Raw genomic sequence first — 27,573 nt, forward strand, 5'->3', positions numbered from 1 at the left:
TTTCCACTCTGAGATACAAAATTAGGTCAACCTGTGGCTGACCCGCCATGGGTTTCCACTGACATCTCAGCCCCTGAAAGCTGGGGTGAGGGGAAAGCTACTTCCTTTGGTCTTTTAGGCTGAGTCTCAAACTCCTGTAGCCTCTGTTTATAATACAGAGAAAAGGTAGCCCCTTGTAGACTTCCAACAAGTGTGATGTGAAGGAGGTCAAGTTGATCAATTCTTTTCGGGAGAATAGGGGAAAGACATTTCTTTGAAGGAGTTCATGTTTTGTTTCCCAATAATCGCTGGCTTTATATCTAGACAAATGGATCGTTAAATTCAACAACTTCCGCCCCCCCCCCCCCACGCCCAGCACAGAGCCGGATGCAGGTCTCAAACCTACAAACAGTGAGATCATGACCTGAGCTGAAACCAGGAGTCTGAGGCTTAACCAACTGAGCCACCCAGGTGTCCCTTAGCCTAATTCTATCATCCAATTCCTTTCTCCAGTTCAACGTGGCCTTGCACTCAAGCTGAGTAAAATCTGGAGCTGAGGTTTTACCGTTTAGATGAGTTAGATATAAAAAGTTGTTAGGTTTGGTCGTTTAAACTTATTGTTGAAAATTATAAAGTGGCTGTGAATAACTTCGTATTGTCTGTCTACACGTTAAATGACTACACTTTTCCTAGGTTAACGATGAAATCAGGACTCAAAAGAAGAATCAACCATACATTGCTTTAATTTGGATATATTTTCCCCTTTAATGTATTAAGTCAATTTGAAATGTGTATGTGATCTGTTAGCTCCTTCCACAGGCGGATGAGGCCACTGCCCCAGCTTCTTAAAGTCCAACCTGACTCATACCTTCCTCATTTCCCCAGTGCGTCCCCACCCAGGGAGAGCTTAGTTCGCTGTTCCAGTCTATCAGTGAGTAAGCCCTGACCACCTTCTCAGCATTATTGCTTACTGTTCCATATATAAATCGTGCAGACAGCATAAGCTCCTGTCAAACTAGCTTCTTGCCTCCCCTTGAAGGAGGCACAGTACAGATTATTAGTCACAGTACAGATTACCAGCCAGTCTCCACCTTATGCATGCTGTTTCTCCACTTGGCAAGCCTCTCCCCCATTTCTACCTGGCAGAATTCTGCCCATTCCACAAGGCTCAACACAAGGGCTGCATTCTCTATCATTTTTTTTCTCCAATGGAAGGAGGTCTTTTCCATACTTGAACTCCAATTTCACATTGTAATTCCCTCATCTCACCTGTAACCTTCACTATAGTTTTTACTTATATATCTTATATATCCTGATTTCACTCATTTCTTATGCCATAGCACAGAATAAGCACTCCACAAAAAATTGTTGAATACATGACATTTCATTTTCCTTTCATCCATCTATTCATCCATCCATCTGATCTTCAGATATTTATTGAGCATTCACTATATGCCAGGCACGTGTTTCTGACAAAATCTAAGTCTGAAGCTTATATGTGGGTTTCAATAGTCTATGCTATTCTCTACCCTCATGGGGAAAGATTTGTTGTTATCATGCAGAAGTATTTCTTCTTGTCATTACTAAAAATTCCATTATTTTTCAAGTTGCCCCTCACTGGCAAATCTAGCAATGCACACAAAGATTTTGCGTTTGTGCACTAAACACACTTCTAGATTTGTCTTATCGTTTCTATCTCTATTTTTAATTTATGCAAACTCCTCACTTTTTTTTCGGTATTATATGTATTTTAATGGCCACCTCAAAATCCTTTTGAAATGAAGTAGAGTACCGATAAATAGAATACAATTACAAAAAAAAAAAAAATCAAGTAATTGGTTCCAAACTACTAATTCACACAATGAAACTTCCCTGGAGGAGCTTTTGCAGCAGAGAAGAATTCAATAAAATGTAGGTCTTCCTTGAACTCCATTCAAGAAGGCTAAGTTTCTTCAGTAATTATAAGGTGATCTCACTTTTAACATGATCCCAGAAAGTGGTCTTGCGGAAATTGTTAGGAAACACGAATAGAATCATTCTAGTAATTGACGGTATTTGAAACTGCATTCTGAAATCTGGGACCATTGCACAGAGGCTGGGAAACATGAACAAAACATGTCAACTTACCATAAGAAATATTTTTCTATCATACTAAGTTTTTTGACTTATTTTTTTTTAAAACCGAGATTGCTAAGGAGCTGACTAACTTGAGAGAAATGAAGAGGCCAGGATTAAGAAAAGAAGGAGATACCATTTGGGAGAAATGGCTCCAGAAAAAAGAGCAGCTCATAGGATCTTCACAAAATCTATATGCCAGTGGTGTTTACCGAAGCGTGCGTTCTCTCTCCTCATGCTACAGAAATTTCGTACATCTGCCACCAGACTATTGTAACCTTAACACTCAACCCTCATAGTAAAAGCAAGCTCTTTCACCATGTTAAGATTTTGTTATTTTGCATTTATATTTCTTTTGGGAAATTTTTAATGAATACAGCCCCATCCCATCTATCTGGATATCTCAGGCTTAGCACGTTATTATTTGATTTAGGCAGATTTGTTGAATCTCAAAACTAGTTCAGAACTTTGTATTCACAAAACATTCCTGATAATTAGCTTACGGTTCATTCCCATGACTATATTTCACAGACCAGCTACCGTGTCTTTATGGTCAAATGTAGGGGAGAGAAGACACGGCATTGCCATGCATCACGTTAAAATGACAGAATGACCTCAGGGAACCAGAAATCTGAACAATTGATACAGAAAAAGAAGATCTAGAAAATAGGAGTTGCTTGAATTTATTGGCATACATTGGCTATGGGTGTGATATGCAATTGACTTAAAAGCGTGTTAAAAAAACTAGTTTCAGTTGACCTTTAATTTTAAGCCCAGTGCGCCATCCACAAGGACTCAGGCTTGGTGGTTTTGTCTGCGTTTGGCAGGCGTCAGAGCTGTGCCCTCCCTGAACTGGGAACCCCAAGGGCACAATGTTACACTTCTTTCCCTTCTCATCGCTTAGCCCTTGGTACTTTCTCAATCAGTGTTCACTGAGTGCAAAAATGGAATTTGCCTCTTCTCCAGAATCCTAAAGCATGCCAAGATGGCAGGAACCTCAACAGTTAAGAAAGAATACACTTCACATTAGTCGATGTATTCTGGAAAACTTTTGGCATAATGCTAGATCCGGGAGAGAGAGGGCATGAAATTTGCTATTTTGTCCTCCTTTCAGGAAACTTCCACAAAGATTTTAGCTCGACTGAAACTGTGCCTTCATGTTTTCGCATGCACATCTCAGTGCAGCCGTGGGAATCCCTGGAACCCAAGAGGAGAGATTAGAGGCCATGAGCTTTCTTCCTGCGGCACGTTCTCTCATCTAGGTTATTTCTGAGAAAATTCTTTTAGGAGCCCCTCTCATTGCCCAATTTAGACCTTACTGGGTAGGTGTTTCTCTGGGCTTCAGTGAATCCTGCTCTGGGAAATAACAGACAAAATACATGTCTAAAAGGGAGCTACTCCAGAAGAATAAGGTTCAGAAGTGAAATGTGATCTCTTGGAATGTGATTACCTAAGTAGCTGTGCTTTCACATCTTTGTTTTCAGAGGAGCCCCCACCAATCAAGTGGTTGCAAATCTCAACAAACTGCACAATTTATAATTTTGGAAATCTGAAATAGAATTTGCAATGTGATCTCCGTGGCTGGGTCACTTCTCCTTGTAAAGATTTTTATCCGATTATAAAACAAACGGCCTACTTCTTCAAGGCATATTAGTGCCATGAAATCATGCTCCAACTTTGCCCTCTTTCATTATATCAGCAGGAGCTTAGGGGCTGGTAAAAGAAAAGGTATGACAGAGAGTTAATTTCTGCCAATGCCCTTCTGGCCTTCGCTGCAAGAGATGCTTGTTTAATTTTTTCCCGGGCACGTAAGTAGGCCTTTGATGGTGCTTCTCACCATGTTGTGGGGTCTGTGTGACTGCTTTATGGTAAATCTGAAACCTCTGGGGAAATGGTCTCAGAGTCCCTAACCTTTGCTGGTTCCTGAAGTTCTGGTGTGGAGACTGAGAACCTCGGGGAATAAAAAGAAGCACGCGTCTTCTCCCATGAATTCGTTTTTGTGAGATCTGAGGACAAAGTGTTGCTGGCTGAGGAAGTGCTAGCACCCACCTGCCCACCCCCTGGGGAGCAGTCCTCAGCCCACCAGCGCTGAGAGGATCTTTGCCCTTGTGATCCCGGTGCCTGAAAAGCCGCCCTGTGCCCCGACCCGCCTGCTTTGGCACATCTCCAGGAGGAGCTGCAGCCTTGGTGTGGCCCAAGAAGTTAGCCCCTTGCTTCTGGGGTCTCAGTAAGAAGCAGAAGGATTCAACCAGCAAAGCAAAGGCCTGGGAAACATTTGCTGCCATCAGCTCTGATGGTGGCACCTAAGATAGAATTTCTTGTAGCCTCCTGTTTAGTTTTTTTAAATTTTTAAAAAATTTTTTTTACAAGGGAATCGGTGACGAAACCCAGGTTAGACCCTTCAACAGAACTATCCTGAAGAGCAAAAGTAGCAAATGAAGGGCTATGACTGGGGACTGACTCTGGGGGAAGGCTGGAGTTTTGAAATGAGAGCCAAAAAATGTTTTCACCCTCTAGCCCACAGGTTAAGTTACTGAAAAGAAATCACCATCGTGTCTACACGTTTCTTGTGTGTTTACTTCTACTCTGGAGAGTAATCTAACTCATCATTTGCAATCAGGGCCTCTGAGTTCTGTTTGTGTTTGCTTTTGCTCTTTGCTTTGCTACTTGTCCGGGTGTTTGCCTTAGCATCTGACATCTGTTGGTAATAGAAGCCTTTGTCCTCGGCGGGCCCGCCCCAGTTCTCCTGGCTTTCGCCTTCGGTGGCGTAGGAGAAACCCTCCTCCACCGAGAAAGGGTCATCCACGTCGTAGCGCTGGTACGTGCTTTGGTGCAAGGCTTCTTCTCGAGCACTGATTTCCAGGGTGCTGTTCCAGATGCCATACCCAAAATAAATGAGCATACCTGCCGGGAGGGAAAGGCACAGGTGAATAAGCAGTTGCTTGGGGATCCATGGGACTAGCGGGGAGATCACTCAAATGGTGAAAGCAGGGCTGGGGGTGGATGTGTTTTCTTTGGTCTGCACAGTGTCTGGAAAAGATTCAAAGTGGGATATCTTGCATTAAGCAACCCTTATTCACAGCTTTCCCTAAAAAACTCCGAAGGTCTGACAACCCTGTCCCCACATTTCTATATGACAGTTTTAGCTGGAGGTGAGAACAGCTGCCTCTTCGGACAGAATGTGGGCTCTTTAGTCGCCTCTGTCCCCACGTCCCTGTTGACATCCAGCCCACTACACTCATGGAGGTGCCAACCAGGACTTTGAATTTTCCACCCTGGCTTAAATATTTATGGATCACCCACAGTGCGTCCCCAGCCTTCTTACAGTATTTTATTATCCCACGCCTCCACCAGGGGACTCCCTCTTTTATCTTACCACTGAGCAATGCGCATATATTGCCCTATGGTTTACCTTGACATTTTTCACTCACCAAAGGAGTGTTATTATATTACTGCCACTCAGAGCTGTTTACTTTCTTCTGTGGGCTCTCAGAGTGTCTGGAGCATGCCACAGTTACGGCCCTGAGAACATCTATTGTGTGATTACCTGCACAGGGTGGTTCTGTTTTATAGACTCTGCAGAAAACTGGCGCTTAATATTTGTTGAATGAAAGAATGAGAACTCCTGATGAGCATGAATTTTCCAGTGCAACCTCCTTACTTTGATGTCATTCCAAGCCAAGGAAAGAAACGTGTCTTCCTAATTGATATGTAGCATTAATAAGGGCTAATGTTTCATTTCTATTATAATTTTTTTGAAATAACAAAATAGTTTGAGAACCCCTGTTTTCCCCCTTGAAAAGCTCATAAAGGCTCAGGGCCTGGAATGGGTGAGAACCATATCCCTGGGAGGTCATAGGGCATGATGATTAAGACTGTGAGCCATGGGTTCAAACCCTGCCTCCCATCACTATTAGCTGTGTAACCCTGGACCAGTTACTTAGCCTTTTTGTGCCTCAGTTTTCCCTTTTAGAAAACCATAAGATAGACACTTATAACTTGGGGTTGCCATGAGGATGGAATGAGATAGGCGGTGGCTTTCAACCCTGGCTTCACCTGGAGGGTCACCTGGGGAGTTTTTGAACCGCCCTTATACCCAAACACCACCCCTGGAGATTCCGATTTAATTGGCCTGTAATATGATCGAAGCATAGGTATGTTTTAAGGCTTCACAGGTGAGTCCAATGGTCAGCCAAGGCTGGGAATCCCTTAGCTCAGGAGTATAAACCTCCTGAGGCACATACTCCATTGCCGACTCTGGACACATTATGGCTTGGCCAGTGGATGGCACTCTGTTATGCAACCCCCTTCCAGACCCCAGACACCCTCTTCTGAGTGGCATTAGCACCTTTGACTTTGCTAACACAGCAGGCATCTCTAGAGCTGTTTGCATAGAACCTTAAGGTCAAGTGTGCTTTCCTCTTTGGTACTTGAGAAATCCTTCTCCCTTTTGAATTTGCAGTGTGTCTTTTTTAAGCTTGGATTTCTCCCTCCCTGTCTCAAATGACTTTCTCCTCACCCCTTCCCCCACCCCCCAGTGAAATCAACTTTCCAGGAGCCAAAGTAAGCAGAGATTTATAGTCCTAATTGGTAATAAATCCTGGAGTTAATCATTTGCAGATGTAGCTATTCTCAAATAGCAACTTCATTTTTCTGAGCACGGATCTTTACTCTTTCTTGTCTGGGGGCGGAGGGTGGCCACAGGGGATAGTTATCATCCTTGTGTAGCACAAGGCATCCAGACCGCCTCTAAAATGGCCAGTATGCTGCAGCTTGAAGAATGCCTGTTTTGGAAGCATGTTTGAGATCTGAGAGTAAATTTCAGGAGACTAGGTGGGATCAACAGGCACACACCTTTTTTTAAATTTTTTTTTGGCCCAATTTTGCTTTTTTGTTATTTTTTGTCTTAGACATCAAGGCAAGTGTCAAATCTTGCCTCCTATTCCTGCTTGGTATCTATTATATCAATTTTTTCCATCTCTGATCCCCTTCTCAGACCCTATTTATAAGCAAATTATTTCCCTACTGAACTTAATACCATTTCCCCCCCTTTTCCCTTTGCCCCTAAGTTCTCTGCTGTGCCATTACGTGGCTCATCATTCAAGCACTGGTTTGACATGTATTCCGACAGACCTTCCCATGCCCCCACCAGAATTTATGGAAATTCTCTAAGAGCCTCATAGAATCCTAGATATATAGAGCTGGGAAAGAGGCTGTGAATGAATGCAATACCTTCACTTTACAGAAAAAGAAACAGGCTGAGGGCAGAACCAGCGTTCTATATGGATAGAGAGAAGGCTCTTGCATACTCAGTCCTTCACATCTCTCCTCCGCAGGCTGGTGTATAGACTATGTATATCACAGTACATATTCAGTGAGAGGTTATGTCTAAAAAAACAAAAAGGGGCACCTGGGTGGCTCAGTCGGTTGGGCGTCCAACTTCAGCTCAGGTCATGATCTCTCGGTTTGTGGGTTCGAGCCCCGCGTCCGGCTCTGCGCTGACAGCTCAGAGCCTGGAGACTGCTTCGGATTCTGTGTCTCCCTCTCTCTCTGTTTTTCCCCTGCTCTCTCTCTTTCTCTCTCTCTCAAAAATAAATAAAAATTAAAAAATTAAAAAAAAGAGGTTATGTCTACATTTGTTGTTTGGGAATGGCTGAGTCTGAAGGGACGTGTGTGTGTGCATGAATGCATTGACTATGATTACTTTGAGAAAGCAACCTATGGAAATCTGCCATGTAAATATGGGCCTTTTAATGTTTGCTCTACAATTTCAAAGGTGCATTATTTTGTCTTCTAAAATATATTTCAAATATGAGTGCTCTGAGCCAAGAAGTGACTTGTGCATGCAGCCTGATGGAATAAATGGTCGACCTGGGCAAAGGTCTGGTGTTCTGTCTGCCTTCATCCTTCTTGCTGGCTCTTGAGTAAATTCAAGAAAAGTGTTGTGAGGGGTGCCTGGGTGGCTCAGTAGGTTGAGCGCCTGACTCTTTATTTCGACTCAGGTCATGATCCCAAGGTCATGGGATTGACCCCTGTGTCAGGATTTGCACTGAGCATGGAGCCTGCTTGGGATTCTCTCTCTCCCTCTCTCTCTGCCCCTTCCCCCCTTGTGTGAGCTCTCTCTCTCTCTCTCTCTCTAAAAAAAATAATAATAAAAAAAGAAAAGTGATGTGAAGCACTGAGGATTGAATAAAAGGAAAAATGTAGGGGGACAAAGAAACAGGAACAAATGAAGTGAGGAAGGGAGGGTAGAAGGGAGGTAGAGAGAGAGAGAGAGAGAGAGAGAGAGAGGAGAGAAGCATGTACTACCATCTGTCACACATAAACAAAGGCTTTGTGTCGGAGGAGTAAACAGAGCTGCTAAAAGCCTCCTGTGTAGAAGCAGGGTGTTTTGTTTCTGCTCCTTTCTTCAGCTGGCTTACAAAACTAAGCATGAGGTAGTTTCTGAAAAGTCTGTGGGGATTCTGGGAATTCTGAATCATCTAAACTGAACTTCGCACAACACCTCCGGGTGCTGAGGTCCTAATGATACATTCGTTATGTTGCGCCTTTCCCCCAAGAAGCTCAAAATGTTATACATATGTTATCCTGTTCAGATCCCTCCTCGCCTGTTCAGGAGTGTGTGTGAGTGTGTGTGTGTGTGTGTGTGTGTGTGTGTGGCCGGGAGTGGGAAGGTTGCGATTACATGCGTCGCACAGACAGGAAAGTTGGGCACGGGACAAAATAAGAGATTTTCCACAGGAACATGGTTAGTGGTTGGACTGTGAATCCTTCAGGGTCTCTCCGTGTCCTGATCCAGGGTGCTTCTGTTATTTCTCTCACCTGCCAGGGCTGTAGACTGATTGCAATCAAGCTTGCTCAACTTTTTAGTTTGAAGAATTTCAAACATATATCAAAGTGGAGAGAATAGTATAAAGAACCCCATATAGTCATCACTAGTTTGCTCCTGACATCCACCCACCGCTCCCTTCTCAGGTTACTTTGAAACAAATCCCTTCCATCCTATGCTTCACCTGTAAGTAAATGAGTACGTATATTTAAAACAGCATTCTTTTTTAAATGTTCATTTATTTGTTTTGAAAGAGAGAGGGCAAGCAGGGGAGAGGGAGAGGCAGAATCCCAAGCAGGCTCCACACTCAGCATGGAGCCCAATGCAGGGTTAGGTCCCACAAGATTGAGATCATGAGATCACGACCTGAGCCGAAATCAAGAGCCGAAATCAACTGACTGAACCACCCAGGTGCCCCTAAAATAGACTTCTTAAAAATACTTAACTTACTATCATTATCACATCTAAAAACTAATAATAATTCCCTAAGATTATCTGATATGCAGAAGTATTAAAATTTCCCTGAATTATTGTGCATGTGGGGGAAATACTCTTTACCGTATGAGGCTATAGACTTACTCCAATGATGCTATCACTGCTTGATAGAGTTTTGGGGCACTGTTATTCAAGTCGTCACTGGGGCTGGCATCATATTCTTTTGCAAACCGTTACAGATGGCAAAGTTTATCTTTTGAGAGAGGATTCGCTTTTGGCCTAAGCCAGAAGTCATTTGGAATGAACCCTTAAGAATGAGACGGCTAATTGATATTTGCATATTTAATCCTGCTGTGTCTTAAAAACTTAGATCCATTGCTTTGTAGTTACACGTCTTGTATCTGTGATAAATGAAAGGCAGGGGTGATGTTAAAAATCAGAGGGGGGTTAGCTCTTCTGTTGCCGTAGGGTCTTGGAAGCCCCCCTGGTGGGCTGAAGTTATTTTTTTAGGGAGAGAAGCTCAGGGCAGCAACAAGTTAGCAGCAGACACAGAAGGGTTTCAGTATTTTAAAAAACAGACATGGCTGTACCGGGCAAAAGGGGTGAATGCCAGCCCTGGTCAAAGGTAATGGCCATGAGTCCTGCAAAAGGCTGTTTGCAGCGAAGGGAAATATTCATTCAAAAGGAGGCATTGGCTTTTCTTTCAGACAGAAATTCCCTGGTGGAGAATGTGCCCAGGAGAGGTTCACGCTAGACAAGATGAGGAATCACTCCTTCAGCAATTTAGTGGGCTTTTTTTATGTAGTAGAATACTTTGTGATCATAAAGCCCTTTGTAGAAAAGTACTTCCTCGTCTATCATCCCAGAGAGGTTAAGAACTGGTTAATAAGTCAGTGATTGAAAAGGCACTGGAACTTTCATCTGTTGAGTCTAAATTGATGGCTGTGCCCATCCCACCGGGGCACCTCCAGGGAAGGTTTAGAAATGCCAAGCCTGCCTTCAGATGCTGGGACAAACAACAACTTACTCTACTTGTGTTGTTCCATTTGTGCAAACTAAGCAAATGACGCCAAACCTACAAGTGAGAGGGGTAGGAGGAGGGGGGTGTCTCTGGATCATATGGGGAAAACCTAGCACAAAACCTCAAGTCTGAAAAGAGACTGGGTGACCTGGAGATAGACAGCAGCAGCAGATTTCTAACCTCACGGGCCCAAAGTCTGGCTGAGGAGCAGATGTTGGATCTCTAGAGTCCCCTGGGGGCTTCCTGTCCTCTGTAGGCAGCAACAGGGCTCAGGGCCAGATGAGGTGGGCCACCTGACCTCAGGCTGGGTGGAGCTACCTCTTCCTGGGGTGCACTTTCCAGCAGGAAGCCCTGCCTGCGGCAGATAACTGAGGCACTTTGTTATGCCCAGAGGCTTTTTTATTTTTACTACTCTGGGATCGACCTCCCAAAACAGACATTTGCCAAGGCAGAAATGAAAACTAAATGGTAATGAGAAGGTGTCCTCCCCACCCACTGCCATCCCTACCAACTCCTGCTTTGCTGGTTAGTTTTTAAAATACCACCAGAGGGACACCTGGGTGGCTCAGCTGGTTAAGCATCTGACTCCTGATTTTGGCTTAGGTCGTGATCTCACAATCGTGAGATCGAGCCCCGCATCAGGCACTGTGCTGGGCATGGAGTCTGCTTAAGATTCTGTCTCTCCCTCTCCCTCTGCCCCTCTCCAGCTCTCTCTCTCTCTCTCTCAAAAAAAAAAAAATACCACCTCAAGCCCACTGATTATAACAACAGTAAGGTTTGTTTAAGATGGTGTGGCCAGGAAGAGCAGGCTTGGATTGAATAGGGGGTTGGGGGGGGTAGAAATTCTCTTCCTGGCCCCGCTACTGATCAAATACAAAGTCACATTACTTTATGCCTCAGTTTCCCACCTGCAAAATGGAACTGGGGACTTATTTTATTTGAGGGGTATAATGGCCATGAAACAGAATGCAATCTTATTAAAGAATATTTTTAAAAATCCAGTAATGCAAGCCAGTAATGCCACTTCTAACTCAGCAGAAACCCAAGGCAGATATGTTCATGTGTCCACCAAAAACATGTACAAGAATGTTCACAGCAGCTCTATCTGTAATAGCCCCAGAGTAGAAGCAAGTTAAATGTCCACAGGCACTAGAATGGATAAGTGCACTGTGGCATATTATTATCACAGTGGAATGCCAGCCGGGTAAGGAGAGTGAACGAACTAAAACCACAAGCAATGACACGGATGAGTCTTATAAATATAATGCTGAGGGAAAGATGCCCAGTGCCCACTCTTTCATGGCTCTAAGTGTGTTCCAGGGGCCCTGTTCACACCTGCTCCGGGGCCCTTCGTCTCTGCCATGGCCATCTCTCCTTTCCTTCTTTTGTCTCAAAGGACAGCCGATATTGTGGCTGCTGCTGGGTGCAGAGCCGTGGTATCACCCGGCCCTTTTCTCCATGCATAGCCCTGCCCGGCATAGCCCCTCTGCCAGCAGGCAGCCTGGACTGTAGCGGGACACGCCCCCCCCCCCCCCCCCCCCCCCCCCCCCCGCCTTGGAATTGCGCTGCTCCTCTTGCCATCCTCGCCCTGGCCTTCGTGAGTTTTGTTTTGCCCTTTTGAGCATGATTTATTTGTCGAAGTTGCCAATTGTTTTCTCCTCTGCCTACAAGGAGAATTTCAAGCTTATTTATGGGACATATCCTCAGGAATTGATTTATCTTGGTGTCCTCTCTGCTTCCCATTCAAGGCCCCCCTCTTCTCCTCCTCTTCCCTACACGACAATGGCTGCTTTGAGTCAATTTCCAACAGGGTTTTCAAATGATACTGCAGGTAAAGACCACAGCTGTGTTTTCCCTTTGGAAACCACGTTTTTTTTTGTTTTTTTTTTAATTTTTTTTTTCAACGTTTATTTATTTTTGGGACAGAGAGAGACACAGAGCATGAACGGGGGAGGGGCAGAGAGAGAGGGAGACACAGCATCGGAAACAGGCTCCAGGCTCTGAGCCATCAGCCCAGAGCCTGACGCGGGGCTCGAACTCACGGACCGCGAGATCGTGACCCGGCTGAAGTCGGACGCTTAACCGACTGCGCCACCCAGGCGCCCCTGGAAACCAGGTTTTAGTACAGGATTTACGAAGCTCATTGCCAGATTAGTGTCTGTTCTCTAAATCTATAGATGAGAATTTGGTTTTTCTCTGAGGGGCTGAAAAAATTCCAGGTGAGAACTTGGCAGCCCTCAGGGTGAGGGGGCCCACGAGCTGGTTCACCCGATCATTATTTTATACTCAAGTCCCACAGGGAACAGTAGACCTGGAAAGTACTGCCGTATAGTGTCATCACTGGTAACTGCTAGTTTCGGGCTCCCTGAGACTCTGCCCAACACTTCGAGGTGTTCTTTTACAAAACTGCATCAGCTGAGAGAAAAGGAACAGGAAGTCTGATCTGTGCTCATTTTGCTGGGGATTATCAAACATTTGCTGTGCGTGTTACTTCTCTTGTCTGAAGGAAAAGAAACAAGTGCTGAGTAATCTTGCTGGGACTTGGGCCTTATTTTATTCAGTGAGTCGTGCTCATCCGAAGGTTCAGAGCTTAGCAAAACAGTGTTAGAAAAATGCTGTGATTAAGATTCATCTAGAGAGGGCTGGTTAAAAAGATATGCCTGAGAAGATGATCGAGTTATGACTCAGCCTAACCATGTAAATCTCGTTTTTAAAAAGTAGCTAATGTTTCATAAGAAGCTCCGTTTAAAAATATCTCTACTGTTCTCCCCAGGAAAGTTATACTATGAATAACAAAATAAAAATCTGACATCTTGGAGACTCAGAAGTTTAGAGATGGGATAATTATTCTATGAGATCACTGAAAATTGTATAAGCCAATTTGGGGTTGTTCGATGGATATATTTTATATGTGCAAAAATTTGTTTTTGAAAAACAGGGAGTTTTTGTAATTAAATCATTTGCCTTGCCTGCTAATATCTTCTTATTCTTCTCTATAGACCAGTCCTTGTCACATTTGAGCATGCATCAGAACAATGTGTAGGGTTTGTTAAAACCTAAATTGCTCTCAGAGATTTTGACTAGGCAGGTCTGGGATAGGGTTTAAAATCTCACTTTTAACCTGTTCCGTGTGTGATGCTCCTGGTCTGGGACCACACTGGGAGAACCACTGTTCTAGATCATTGTAAACCTGCCCGCACATTAAAATTCCCTGGGGATCTTCAAAAAAAAAAAAAAAAAAAAAACCCAGTGCTTGGCTGCACCAGACCGATTAAATCAGAAAATCTCTGAGATCCTGCGTATAGAATATTTCAGGAGCAGCTCCGGTGATTCTGATGTGTAGTCAGGACTGAGACTGTTTGTTCTAGGCAGAAATTACTCAGGGACCATTTCTCAAAGACCACGATGCTAAAGCAGTTAGTAGCCAGCAGCTGGATGCGAGCTGTGAGCTCCTGTGTCTTCCGACTGGCCAACTCCAGGCTGCGTGGTGGCATCCTCCCATGTCATGGAGTATCAATTTCTGGAGCGAGTTTGAAGTTTATGCTATCAGCAAGATTACAAAAGGCTCTCTGGGAGTTTTCTTCTGCCTGATAACTGGGAGGGCAGCCTGAGTCAGAACAGGTTCATGCTGTACTTTGGCATGTGATAGCTAGTCTGGGCGACAATGAATCATTTTAGATTTTAAAGAGAAAGGCAGGGAAGAAATGATTCTTATTACTTTCTGCAATATTTTCTTATTTAAGCTCCAAACAGCAACCAGAAGAAGACGAGTAGAATTAATCTGCATTTTTACAGATGCGTAAACTGAGACCCAAAGGAGCTAAGTGAACTTCCCAAGGTCACAAGACACAGAGGTGGCAGAACTGTGATTTGAACCTGGGCTGTTTGACTCCAAAGGCAAGGGTCCCTGCCACCTTACCATGTTTGCAGAGTGCCTCTGGTGCTCCAGAAACCATAGATTTAGTGCAGAACTGGGGACGTAATTTACGGGCCCCAGTGTGAAATGAAACCATAGAGCCCCTTGTTAAAAAGTTGTTAAGAAAAAAAAGGTTGTTAAGAATTCAAGAAAGCAGCAGCAGAGCATTAGGCCAAATGTGGGTCCTATGCGCCCATGGAGCCAGCCCTGATGTTAGGTGTTAATCCGCACAAACTACATATCAAACATCCTGACCCAATAAGGAAGATGCTCAGAGGCACCCTGGCAGGGAGGTACAGGCTGCAGATCTGGGCGTGGAGATACTGAGTTTTTAATAATAGCTCTGTGAATAATCTCCAGTTATTCCTGTTGACCTTGAGTATGTTGTTTAACCTTTTGGAGGTTCAGGTTAGTCATCTGTGACGTTGAGAGAGGGAGCGGTGGGGAAGGGTAGATGATTTCAGTGTTTCTCAAACTTTGTTGTTGTTGTTGTTTTGTAATGCTTACTTATTTTTTAGAGAGAGACACAGAGCATGAGCAAGGGAGGGGCAAAGAGAGAGGGAGACACAGACTCCGAAGCAGGCTCCAGGCTCCGAGCTGTCAGCACAGAGTCCTAGGTGGGGCTCGAACCCATGAACTGTGAGATCATGACCTGAGCTGAAGTGGGACACTTGACTGACTGAGCCACCCAAGCACCCCTCAAACTTTGGTTATTTATATACCACATATTTTGTATCGTGGCCATGGTCATGATCCCTGGACCCATACTACCTGACTTCTAATTTTGGCTCCCCTAAATTCTAGCTAGGTGACCTCGGTCAAGTGCTTCCACTTCCTCATCTGTAAAATGAAGATTGCTGTGAGGAATACATAAGTTAATGTGAGGAAAGTCCTTGAGTAATAGTTGGTATGTGATAAGGGCTACATTAAATGTTAATTATTACTACAAATCATGGCACCTGTACCAGTAGTAATGCTTTTTCTTTAATTGGACTCACTTGTTAAATTTAAAAATAATCACCAGATTCATGTGAGTAGGTATATTTTTTCTCGTATGTGTGCAAATGTATAATACCTATATAATACTTTTAAAAATTCAAAAAAAGTCTATTCATATGCTCCCTAAAATCAGCCCAAATATTACTGACAGAATGGTCACCAAAACCATGGGGAACATTGTGCTAGATATTGAAGGCCCCTTCCAGCTTTAATACTCTAGGAATGAATGAACAAATGCACGTGTCTTCGTGTCTATGCCTTCAGTCATTTGACAAATACATGACTGGAATATTTCTACCCTCCTCAGTCACTTCTACCCACAGGAGAATCTTTCCATTGGTTGGCTACAGGTTTCAGTGGAAAAATGTTTAAATGGAGAAGAGAGATTGTGAATAAATCATGTAAGTAGTTTAAACTTTGAGGGGTTAGTGGGGTTCTCTCAAGAACTCCCCCTAAAGTCTAACAAAGGATGAAACCTAGAGTTGTGAAAATTGGCACGGGATGCTTCTAAGAAGACACAGGATGGCCTTGAGAGGTGAGGAATCTACCGGAAGGTCTGGACCCTTTCCTTTGGGTACTGTTTTTGCTCCACTTCCTTCTATGCAGATCTTATCTTATAGGATTACAGTTTCTGTTTGTTTTTGTTTGTTTGTTTATTTATAATTTGAGAGAGAGAGAGAAAGAGAGAGCACGAGGAGGGGAGAGGGGTAGAGGGAAAAAGAGAGAATTTTAAGCAGGCTCCACGCTCAGTGTAGAGCCCAATGTGGGGCTTGATCCTATGGCCTGGGGATCATGACCAGAGTCGAAATCAAGAGTTGGACTCTCAATCAACCGAGACACCCAAGCATCCTTAGGCTAATGGTTCAAACTCCACCTCCTCAAGTTCCTTTCCAGCTATTCTTTTTTTCTCATCGGAAGAGTAGTCACAGAGAAATATTTATTAAGCACATGCTGTGTGCCAGACACAGAGGACATAGTGCTAAACACCCGTATTCCTATATCAAGGAGTGGATGGGACCTCAGGGCTATCAATTTGTATAGGGAAATAAAGGCAGTGACTAAGGAACTTTAAAATCAGTTTTCACTTAAACATCCCTCTCAAGTTACCATGAGCACTGATCTCCAACCATTTCATGAACATCAGTACTTGTTGGATATAATAAACGTGTGATGTGAATGTAATATAAATCAATCACAAAGGAAAATGAAAAATCTTGGGACAGGGGCAGAGGGCTTTATGAAGGCAATAAAAGTGAATTTAGAGAGAGAACCTCTGATTTACACCCAAAGTTGTGGACAGTTGAAGTCCTGGCAGAACTGTATCAGTTGTCAACAGACAAAGAGAAAATCAGTTAAGATTGACGGCGTGATGTGTGCTTTCCAAGAGAATGACTAGAATATCGAAGGATGATGAAAGAATCTTGAGAGAAAACGAAAAACTCTTGAATATCTTATAAAAGTCAATATGAAGTGAGGGATGGTAAATGGTATAATCTAGTTGGAAAAATTATGCCAAAATCCACACTTAATTCATACTTTGCTCATTTAAAATATTAGGGCATGATTGGTATTTTACTTTAATTTTGTCAAATATAAGAAAAGTAATTCTTCCGTAACTTTCAGTTGCATAATTTTTAGTTTCTAAGATAGAATTCCAGTCAACCTTTTTCACTCTAATTTTTACTGTGTTATTTATGTCCCTTTATTATGTGGATTCATTTTACTGAATGACTGTTTATATTTCTATAAAATTTATTTACATTTTTAATTAATGACTTTTTATGGAATTAATTATCCATAAAAAGAATGTCCAGTAATAGTATTCAATGAAGTGATGGATTGATTAGCATCATTCTTCAGAACCAACGGCCAAGACCATAATAGGCAGAAAGGGCACAACTGGCTTTGTTGACTCTAATGCAGAGAGCAAGGGTGCATAGAACAAGCCAGACTTCTCTTGCAACGGAGATGCCTAGTCCAGCTAGGAGGTAATTTTGGGATAAGCCTGTTTAAGGCCTTGAGAGGGAATTCTCCAGGCGTCAAAGGAAATTGCTTACCCACAAAGCACCAGACTGCAAACCGGATCCATGTGATGGTGGAGAGCTTTAGCATGAGATAAATGTTCACCAGCATGGCAAAGGCAGGCACGAAGGGGAGGCAGGGAGCCATGTAGGGTAGCTTTTTGGGGTTCTCTGGTTGCTGCAGGATCACGAACACCAGGGCGCCGATCAGCAGCACCATCAGAACGACCAACAGGATGGCCCACCAGCTCCGCTCTGAGATGTGGTCGGAACCAAAGATGAGGAAGGAGCAGAAGATGAACATGAGGATGAAGAGCAGGAGCACGCAGATGGTCACCGTGTGCCCTGTAGCTGCTGTGGGCCGGTCCATTTTGCCTGGAAGGCCCAGCCGGATCCTCATGGTGTAGTAGCGGGGCCCGATCAGCTTCTTTAACTTGATGAGATAAATGTTTTCAGATTCGTCGGCTTCGATGCCTGTGGTCATGTCCACAGTGCCGTAGTTGGGATGGTTCACATTGTAGGTTGACTTGTCCGACTTGCCTATGAGCATCTCGTTGTCTCCCAGGGATGGTAGGTTCTTGGCCCCGCATGTGTTGGTGGGTGGGCCGGAAAACTCTTCCCCTTCACTCACAGGGGAACAAACTTCCTTCTCACAGTCCGCCAGGATGCCCTCCTTCTTCTTTGTGTGCTCCTGGGACAAGAACTTGACAAAACCATCAATGTCACTCTCTGGTTGGTATCGAAGGAGCAAGACGCAGACAGAGACCAAGGTGTAGGCAAGGAGTGTGCCGATGGACATCATCTCTATTAGGTCTTTCAGGCTGACTAATAACGAGAGGAGAGCTGCTAGGAACCCCGATACAATGCAGGCCACCACTGGTGTCTCTGTGTAGGTGCTCACATGAGCCAGGAACCTGGAGGGACGGGCAAGCAGAGGGTTAACAGTGAGCTACAGATGGTGACTGACTCTAACACGGCTTAAGTCCACCTGGTCCTGCCCCTCCAATGTACTTCTGGAGTCACTGCTTTGAATACAGTTATTCCTACTGCAAGATTTGGTTTCTGGAATACAATTTAAAAATAATTTACTTTCATGCCTTGGTTTTGAGGCAAACTTCTTTATTAAAGTCCCTACTTCATTATGCGATGTGAAGGGATGACTGAATTTAGGAAGGCATGTTAGAAATCTGAATCGAAGTGCAAGCTTTGCTGGGAAGGGGTGATATGTGGAACATTCATACACCTCCTTGGGGTCCCCTAAACCTGTGTTGCCTAAAATATGGTCAGTCCGTGGACCAGCAGCATCAGTATCACCTTGGAGCTTATTGGAAATGCACATATTCAGGTATCACCAGAGACCTCCTACATCAGAACCTCTGGGCATGGGGCCTAGCAAACTTTGCTTTAAAAAACCTCCAGAGGATTCTGATTTATACCAAAGCTTGAGAAGCATTGCTGTACAACAAAAGTGCAGAAGTTTAGTTGGCAAAATAGCGCAATAACTCAGAGCATGTGCTCATAAATGCAGCCCAAATCCAGCCACTTACCAACTGGAGAAGACCAACAAAGGTGAATGAATGACAGGTGCCTCTTTAGCAGTTCCTGTGGGCCTTAAGCAGGTTCCTGCTCTCCTCCTCACTCTCCTCCTAATCTGCCCTCCTCCCACCTCTTCCATTTCTCTTTTATTTTCGTCTTTCACATATGACTGACTATCAGCTGCCTTTGGAGCTCCAGCATCTTTCCCCTTTGACAGCAGAAAAACCTTTTGGGTGTGTGAAGTTGTAACATCTCCGCCACACTCAGCCTCTTCTTGACCTATCCAGCTCCCCAAACATGGCAGCTCTGACCTGGTGATGACTTCAGGGGGTATGCAGGGGAAATGGAGCAGAAGATGACAGCTGGCGGCAGAGATGAAGTCCCTGAGCTGGATCCCCCCCCCCCCCCCGCCCCCGTACCCCTGAGCGCTCCTTGACCTCCATGCTTGAAGAATGCCTTCCCTGCAAGCCCCTCATACAGTGGGCACTGGGAACCGAGAGATGGGCCACATTTCCTCGGGGCAGATTGACCACTTCATGGCCAATGTAGGGGGCTGGAAGCCAATATATTGGAGTGCTTGAAAATCCTGTCTTTGGAGTCAGACAGTCATGGATTCAAATCCCGGACTCCCCTCAGCAGCTGGAGGATTGGGGTAAGTGTTTTCGCCTTTCTAAGTATACTCATCTACTATATTTGTCTGCAAAACAGGGTTATTGTGACAACTACATGGGATCTGTATACAAAGCACCCAGGGTACACAAATGTTCAATGAATGGTAGTTATTGTTGCTACTGTTATTAGGTTCTGTTCAGATGGTCTTATACTCCCTGTGATGGTAGCTTTTAATGTTTTCACCTTCAGAGGGGCTGTGGAGAGATGGTCAGTACCTCACCTCAATGTGAGGGCAGGCCTAAGATGTCCCTGGGAGGGCTCCTTCCTTCTGGAAGTCACTCAGTGCAGCAGTTTGACACCCACAATCTTCACAAAGCAACACACAGTGTCAAACAAGAGGGGAGGGGCAGTTAGGGGGAGTATACCAGTTTGTGCTAGATTGGGAGACCCAGAGTCAAACTGAGGGGCTGTTATGGGGCTTACGTTCTTTTCGCTCAAACTCTTTATTAGGATATATGACAAATTCCATCGTCTATGTGACATACACGCACATCAAAATTATAGTCAGGCTGACAGTGGGTGACATTCTCCCTGGACAGGCATGGCAGAGCAGAATTAATTTCATAAAGCATAGTCCTTACCTGAAAAGGAGCCCATCACCAGCCATGGCATAAATGACCCTTGGCATTGGGAAGAGAGAGCCCAGCAAACTGACTGTCAGTCCTGCAACTGACCCAATGGCTACTACGAATTTTGCAACATAGAACCCATGAGCCACAAACATCTCCATGAGTGGGGATTCCGTGTCGATGGCGTAGAATGGCACCATCAGAGTTAAGATTATGCTCACCTGTTGAAACAAGAGAAAACATGGCTGGAGGTGGAGAGGACTGACAGCATGGATGGATGTCCCATAGGAGAGCGAAGAGGCCTGGACTTTGGATTTGTCACTTCTTGGCATGTGCCCTTAATTTAGACCAGTCATTTTGCATCTGGACCTCTTGGTCTCAGTATTTTCTCCTCACATTAGAATTTAGTGGACTTGACAAGATGGTCCTCAATATCTCTCTCAGGCTTTCATATCTGAGGGATAAGTATGTAGGTATCTAAGCCCCACAACAGCAGAACTACACTGACAGTTCAGTGAAGGGCAGATACCATCACATGGAAGGAACTGGAGCCAAAGGTGCTGGAGCCAGGACCTGGCAGTGGCCGTGAGCACCCTGCCGGCATGGGCAGGACTCTCATTTCCTTTATACTTTCAGGATCCTCTATGGTCTTAAATGGATTCTCCCGTTCACTCTGAAAATCAGAGATAAAAACTCCAAAGATAAGTGATCAGAGGTCCATAGCCAGTTAACAGGGGGCACCCATATGAGGACTATATTTCCATTTCCTCTCTGTAGCTCAGCGCCAGGAGCCAGGCAGCCCACAAATGAAGGCATCAGGATGGAACCCGGTCCTACTCTGGGGTTGTAAGACTACTGTGGCTTTGCTTAGCCAGGAATCACTTGGCTCCTAAGACCCATCTTCCTTTATGTCATAAATCGGCCATAACAACCCTCCCTCCATGGCCCCAGGCAATGAAACCACCAGTTATAGGTCCAGGCTCCCCCTGGCCTGCAGGGGCCAATGCTGGCATCAAGAATGGAGGTCAGAGCCTGAACAGGAGAGGGTGGTGCATTTCCAGACCACTTCTTTGCATATTCCTCGGGAGCCAACATCCTCCAGTGAAGCCAAGGGCTGCTAGGGAGGACAGCAGGATGGACCACCACAGCCCAGCAATTTGGCTCTTCTCCTGACGGTGGAATGGCAGCCTGCTGACCGGTGCAAGACCAAACAGCCCCTGAGGCCTCGTTAAAGGCCTTGTGTTCTAGAAGAGGATGTTTCCCAGCAGCTTCACCACTTGCAACATGGGGTGGGCTGGGAGACAGTGGGATTGATTCCTACAGCAGTTTGCGTTGGGTCGGCTGCTCATGTTAGATCTGGATGGGCAAAAAGTGGGCAGATGCATAGAAGTAGTCTGTAGTCTATAAGGCGCTATTCTAAGAAAGGAATTGTGATGACCAACTTTATTATGTGTGCAGCAGGGGTTGACCCCTGGAGGAGGGGGAGGTATATGAGGGAGGAATAAGAGGGGAAATGCAAAGCAGAGCATCTCTGCCCTGAGAAACTCTGCCCCACACCACCCTCATGGCCCGAACACTGTCTGCAGGGATCATCAGAGTATGGTTAAGATGAAGCCACTTGCCTGTGTGTGCTCAAGGGGAGGTGATAATTGACCCATAAAACAATTGCCAGGGACAAGTGAATTCCTATAAACCACATCCATGGCTGCTCTTGTGTTTTCCTTTGGTGCCCAGGACAATCTTATTTTGCAGCTTGCCCTAATGATCGAGCCAGCCGCTGGTCTGGCTTCCTTAAGTAGTTGCTAAAGCTGTTTCTGTTTTGTTTGTTTTTTGGGGAGGAGGTGCTTTTCCTATGTTTTGCAGCAGGGGTGCACGTAACAGCCGTGGATCTTTCCTATTGGTGATGAGTGAAGTGAGTGGGACCCCCAGGGCCTGGGGCATTTTTGTGACCACACACCTATTGACTTGTTGGCTGGTTCTCTCCATTGCCAGGGGCCGAGGAGGACGTTGGCTGCGAGTGAGCTATTTCTGTGATAGAAATTCTGGGATGGGAACTGGGAAATGACACATCACAAGTTTGAGGAGCGTCTGATCCTGAGATGACAAGAAGCTGCAGGCTTCCTTCTAAGGATTCCCCTTGGCAGGAAAACTTGAAAAATGAGCTTGGGCCGGTATAAAAAGAGGGAGCAACAGCAGAAAGAAATGGCATTTCCCCTGAGATTTAAGGGGAAGAGTGTCTCTGGGAGGGTGGTGTCCTCTCTCCCCACTCTGGAGGAGCCTCGCCTCCCGCTGCCGGGAAGATCCCAGAAGACAGAAGAGCATTGAGGAGGGTGCACAGAGGTCCACAATGCCTCTGCTTGCACACCCACCCGTTACTGCCAGCCTATGATCTGAGCTCCTTGGACAGCAGCCCACTCCCTGTACACCGTCCCCTGGGCAGTAGTGGACACCCAGAGCCTGTGTGTGCGGAGGAGCAGGGATGGAAACTCAGAGGTCAAGACTGCCCCCATCTCCAGTTCAGAGTGCTGATTTTCTTCTTGTCATTGGTGGGTGGGGATATAGGGTGCATGGACGCATGCATACAAACGCCGAGACGACACAAGGAAGGGATCATTTCCTGACAGAGGGTGACCCAGTCCCAGAGCTACTTTTTAAGGTCAAATATGAAAAGGCCATCAAGATGGTCCCAAAAGGATGTAGTACTTACAGATACGTATGCTGTCAGGCAGATGACCAAAGAGGCGGTGATGGCATAAGGGATGGACGTGTTGGGATTCTTGGCTTCCTCTCCAGTGGTGGCAATGATGTCAAAGCCAATGAAAGCATAGAAACACGTGGCTGCTCCTTGCAGCACCTGGTGGGACAATAGCATTTTTCAGACTCAGAGTGTCAGGGCAGCACCAGGGCCCAACATGTGGTACCAACAACTGCCCAGTGCTCGGCCACGTCACTGAGCAGCAGAGGGAATAACATGGTGGATCTCGTGCTCAGCACTTGAGTTCTGATCTCCTGTGCTTTCTAGCTGTGTGATCCTGGGCAATTCCCTCATGTGTAAAATGGAGATAAGAAGACTTATGGCCACATAAACACTGGGTTGTTCAACATATTCAAATCATTTCGGGAAGTAAGTGGGGTTATAAGTAAATCAATAAACTGGCTATCCCTATGTCTTGCGGAACTCATTAACTAACCTCTCTGTGCCTTATTTTCTTCCAATGGTTCTCAGCCACAACCAGGGGTCGTATGACTTCCCTTAGGGGATGTTTGGAAATGTGAAGAGCTACTTGTGACTTTCACAGAGACGTGAGGTGTGCTTTCAGCATTTAGGGTACAGGACTCAAACGCTTCTGCACCAAGAATTGTCCTACTGACATTACCATTGGTGCCCTTCATAGATCATCTCTGTGGTAACACCTAGCTCTGAAATGATAGAAAAGATTTTCAGATCTTCAGATATCCTACTGTCTTCCGTGGGGAGACAGGTAGAGACAGTCTGATTTTTCTGTCCCTCTGGGGCTCGAGTGTCCTAGCTGGGTTATAAGGCTGGAGAAGATATGCAGTGAGAGGCAGTGTCAGGCTGGGGAGGTGGTAACCAGTGACATCTGCTGGATGTCTGTTGGACTGAGCCTGCACGGCTGCAAGGGTGGGTGGGACTATAAGTCAAGATGTCAGTGCGAATCTTCTATTAAGGAGTGGGTTACTTTCTTCCAAATAACTGACTGAACTTTAGATGAAGTTTTCCCACCTTGGCATTCTCATTATTGGCTGAAAGCAAAAAGTGTGCCTCTCTGAATGCTTGGGGAATGTCCTTTCAGGGGAGGATGAGAGAGCTTTTTCTAGACTTGTGTGTATGGGCCAGGGGACTTGGCAACATGCAAGCTCTAGCCAGGGGCCCAGGGGTGAGCTTCATTGAAGGATCATTTCTCCCCCTTTAATCCACATTTAGCTTACAAATGATGAAATTCAAAACATGTGCCAAGCAGATACCTGTGCCCAAAGTTTCACTCTTACCTCTCCCACTGACTTCTCAGTAAGTAACAGATAAAATACTCAGTACTGGAATCGACCAGGTACATGACAAACTGAATATCTTCTCAAACCTCAGAAGCAAGTTTGCTCACCTGTAAAATGACTTGGCCCTTTCTGTGGTCTTTCCCACCAGGATTCTAAAGTTCCAAGTCCCTAAGTGGGCATTCTTATCCTGGGGTCCGTTCAACTCAGGGTGGGAGTCTATGAACTTTGCTAAGAAAAGATTACATCTTTATTGTTAGTAACCTCTGACTAACCATAAGCATTTCTTTTAATTATGAATGTAAGTGACAAACTAATAGTACCTGTGATTTTGTCACCAAAGCAATCAGGTATTTTTTCTATACTAGTAGATAGTTGCAGAGATCTTGAAATATTTCTTGTGCTTATTGCTACTTCCAAATTATGATAGTTATTAGACACAGATATTAATATTTAAAACACTAATATAGAAGCACATTGTTATTATATCACAATTAAAAATATTTTTATAACTATATTTTAATATATTTGCTTTCTTTTGAATTCCTATGTAATTAGGTTATTCATTTATAAACACAATTCTCAGAAGGGGTCCATAGGCTTCATCAAACTGCCAAAGAGTCCATGGCACAAAATAATCTAAGAGCTGCTGGTCTATTCCAAATTCCTTTTTTTTTTTTTTTAACATTTATTTCTTTTTGAGAGAGAGAGAAAGAGAGACAGCATGAGCAGGGGAGGGGCAGAAAGAGGGAGACACAGAATCAAAAGCAGGCTTCAGCCTCTGAGGTGTCAGCACAGAGCCCGATGCGGGGCTCGAACCCACAAACCATGAGATCGTGACCTGAGCCGGAGTCGGATGCTTAACGGACTGAGCCACCCAAGCACCCCATAAGAGCTGCTGGTCTATCCTAATAACTCAGGTAGAAAGAACTTCTCAAGGAATTGTCATCAGAGGACTGCTTTCTGGGACAGGAGATATCTCAAAATTTACTCCAGTAAACTCCTTCATTTCAGGGAATGGAAAGTGTTTTGGCCTCCAGGCAAGGAGAGAAAACAGATCTCACTTCATTGTACCTGGAGGTTTACCGGTCTGGAAATGTGCTTGTTTTCGCTTATCTAGCAAATGTTTTTGGTCTTTAAGGATGAACAGAGACTGCGATTGCAGGCTCCCTAAACCTCCCCAATTAAGGAAAGCCTTGCTTTAAGATAGCTACCAGAAAACAGGTTCTGCTTTCTCTTCCTTTAACATCTTTCTTCCTTTACACGTACATACATACGTACGTGTGCGTGCACACGCACACACAGCTCCTGCAAATCATACAGATCTGTCAGGACAGTCAGTTGATGATGTATCCCTCCCAGTTAGGACGTGCCATGCATAGTCCCTATGCCTATTTGCTGTGGTCAGTTCTGGATGGAAAGTTCACAGATATTGCAAGAGCTCACTGTTGAGGAAAGGGGGTTGGAAGGATCTTAAAATAAGAACTTGGGGGCCAATCTACCCTAGAAACAGATGAGAGGTCTGTAAGCCACGCCTTGTGAGGAATCACTGGGGACCCAGGGAGGTCAAATGTGAAGAAAAGAAGACTCAGTGGAAGACTTGGAGGACACCTTCCAATTTTGAAGTGCTGATCATGAAGCAGTTGGAGGAGAAATATACTGTAGGCTCCAGAGGGAATCCCAACGCCATGCACAGCCATCCACAGGTTGGGGGTTGGGGGTGGGGATTGGATTTAGTTAGGAGAACAGATTTTACAGATTGTCAGACTTAGCGTGGTTCTGTCACATACTGGCTTGGTGACCTAGAATAAGTTCCTAACCTCTTGGAACCTCATTTTCTTAAATGGAGATGAAAGTGGTGTTTAGTTCATAGGGTTGTTGCAAGGATTAAATGAGATAATACAGTGAACTGCAGTCATAGACTACAGCAGGTACTTAGTAAATATTAGCTCTTACCAGCAGTATTTTTTAATTACTATTATAAAATTTCTAGAACAGATGAAACTCAAAGGCATAAACAAATTCTTCCTCCTCCTTTTTTTTTTTTTTTAAAGGGCATATATCTTATTAACTGCTCCCTTGTGCCAGGCACTGTGCTTGGGGATGTGGATATAGTCATGAACAAAAATACTGTGAGCTTAACCCCCTGGGGCTTGGAGTCTAGATGATCCTGCAAGACCTAAAATACAATATTGACTGTGGTAATAAACTGAATGAGATTGATAAGTGCCTGTATTATTTATGAAACACAAATTCTGCTGCTCTCCAAATAATCGAAAAAATAGATGGCAACGGCTGAAAATGATGAGATACCAGAATATTGACTATGGCCAAGTTGGGAATGGAGAGAATTAGTCTGCAAAAAGAATGTCTGTTAGCCTGAATTTGCTATGTAAAACTAGAAAGCCATTATAGTTGAAGGAAGACTGGATAGATCAAAGGTAGGACATTTGGAGGTTCTACTGCATTAGGCAGGAAACAGAATTTAACTCAGATGGTTTAAATGAAATGATTTCAGTGAAGGCCCATTGGCTAAATCCATCAGGGAGCAACCAGCAAGGGGCCTTCTGGAGCACAGAACAGAGTATGAAAGATGGATAATGGATCTGGGGAGGGAGGAGAAATAGAAAAAACCCAGCATACCTGTCAAGATCAAACAGATCCTGGCCTAACAAGCTATAGATTAAATAAACACATTATCAAGGAGAAGGTAATAAAATTAGCAAACAAGATCACCTTTTTGCCTAAGTTAGTTTTACTTAAGTTAGTTTGAATGAATTTTTCTTCCTTGCAAGCAAATGATTCCCGATTGATGAATACAAAAGAGCCAGGAAATGAAACTGGGTATGGGTCTGTCTCTACCCAAATAACCACTAAAATTATTCGCTCTATCCAGCCCTCAGATATGGCCATTGGTATTTGTGATTAGGATTCCCTTCCAAGCCTGAAAGAATGCGTATGTTCTTAGGAGTGAACATCTATGAATGAAATTGGTGGGTGAAGTGTGCGTATGTGCATGTTTCTGGGTTCGTTGGTGCTTTCGCCTAGCTTTAAAAAAGTATTTCGCATGAATAAAACATAGCATTGACTTTTTAATTTGACGACGTAAGTGGAAAGTTTTCCGTGGTAAAGCTGGTGTAGCTGCTCAGCCAGGCGATCCAGATCAGCTCATCCCTCTACAGAGCCTTCGTGGGGAAGCAGCACCGTGCCTCAGTTGCTGGAAGGCTGCTGCTTACTTGGTTGTCGAAAGCAATGCCATTAGCGGCATGCTGTTCAGTGTGTGGGGTCCCTAAAAGCTGGCCCTCTGTGTCTTGCTGATATTCAAGAGGCATAGGAATGAGGCAGCTCTCCATATTCTGCCTTGGCCAGTCTGCCAGATGTCTAGGAGATAATTGGGCACCTTTATATAATTCACTCCCACGGTAACGAGACAAAACTCCAACTTTAATAGCATTTTCTACCACCCTCAA

At 44.6% G+C, this 27,573-nt stretch overlaps 1 protein-coding gene across 1 annotated transcript in view; it reads right to left on the reverse strand.

The window, feature by feature from the left end:
* Nucleotides 1-4,675: 4,675 nt before the first annotated feature.
* Nucleotides 4,676-27,573, reverse strand: part of SLC7A14 (solute carrier family 7 member 14) — a 50,821-nt gene continuing 27,923 nt past the window's right edge. Inside the window, exons 4-7 of the mRNA XM_047100295.1 lie at nucleotides 22,800-22,946; nucleotides 20,105-20,313; nucleotides 17,352-18,229; nucleotides 4,676-4,998 (exon numbers count right to left, since the gene is read on the reverse strand). Coding sequence (XP_046956251.1) covers nucleotides 4,676-4,998; nucleotides 17,352-18,229; nucleotides 20,105-20,313; nucleotides 22,800-22,946 — 1,557 coding nt within the window. The remainder of the gene's footprint in view (nucleotides 4,999-17,351; nucleotides 18,230-20,104; nucleotides 20,314-22,799; nucleotides 22,947-27,573) is intronic.

The sequence above is a fragment of the Lynx rufus genome, unplaced genomic scaffold (genome assembly GCF_022079265.1).
Source record: "Lynx rufus isolate CCGP_SWC_20201006 ecotype Redwood Valley unplaced genomic scaffold, mLynRuf1.p SCAF_5, whole genome shotgun sequence".
Classification (NCBI taxonomy): domain Eukaryota; kingdom Metazoa; phylum Chordata; class Mammalia; order Carnivora; family Felidae; genus Lynx; species Lynx rufus.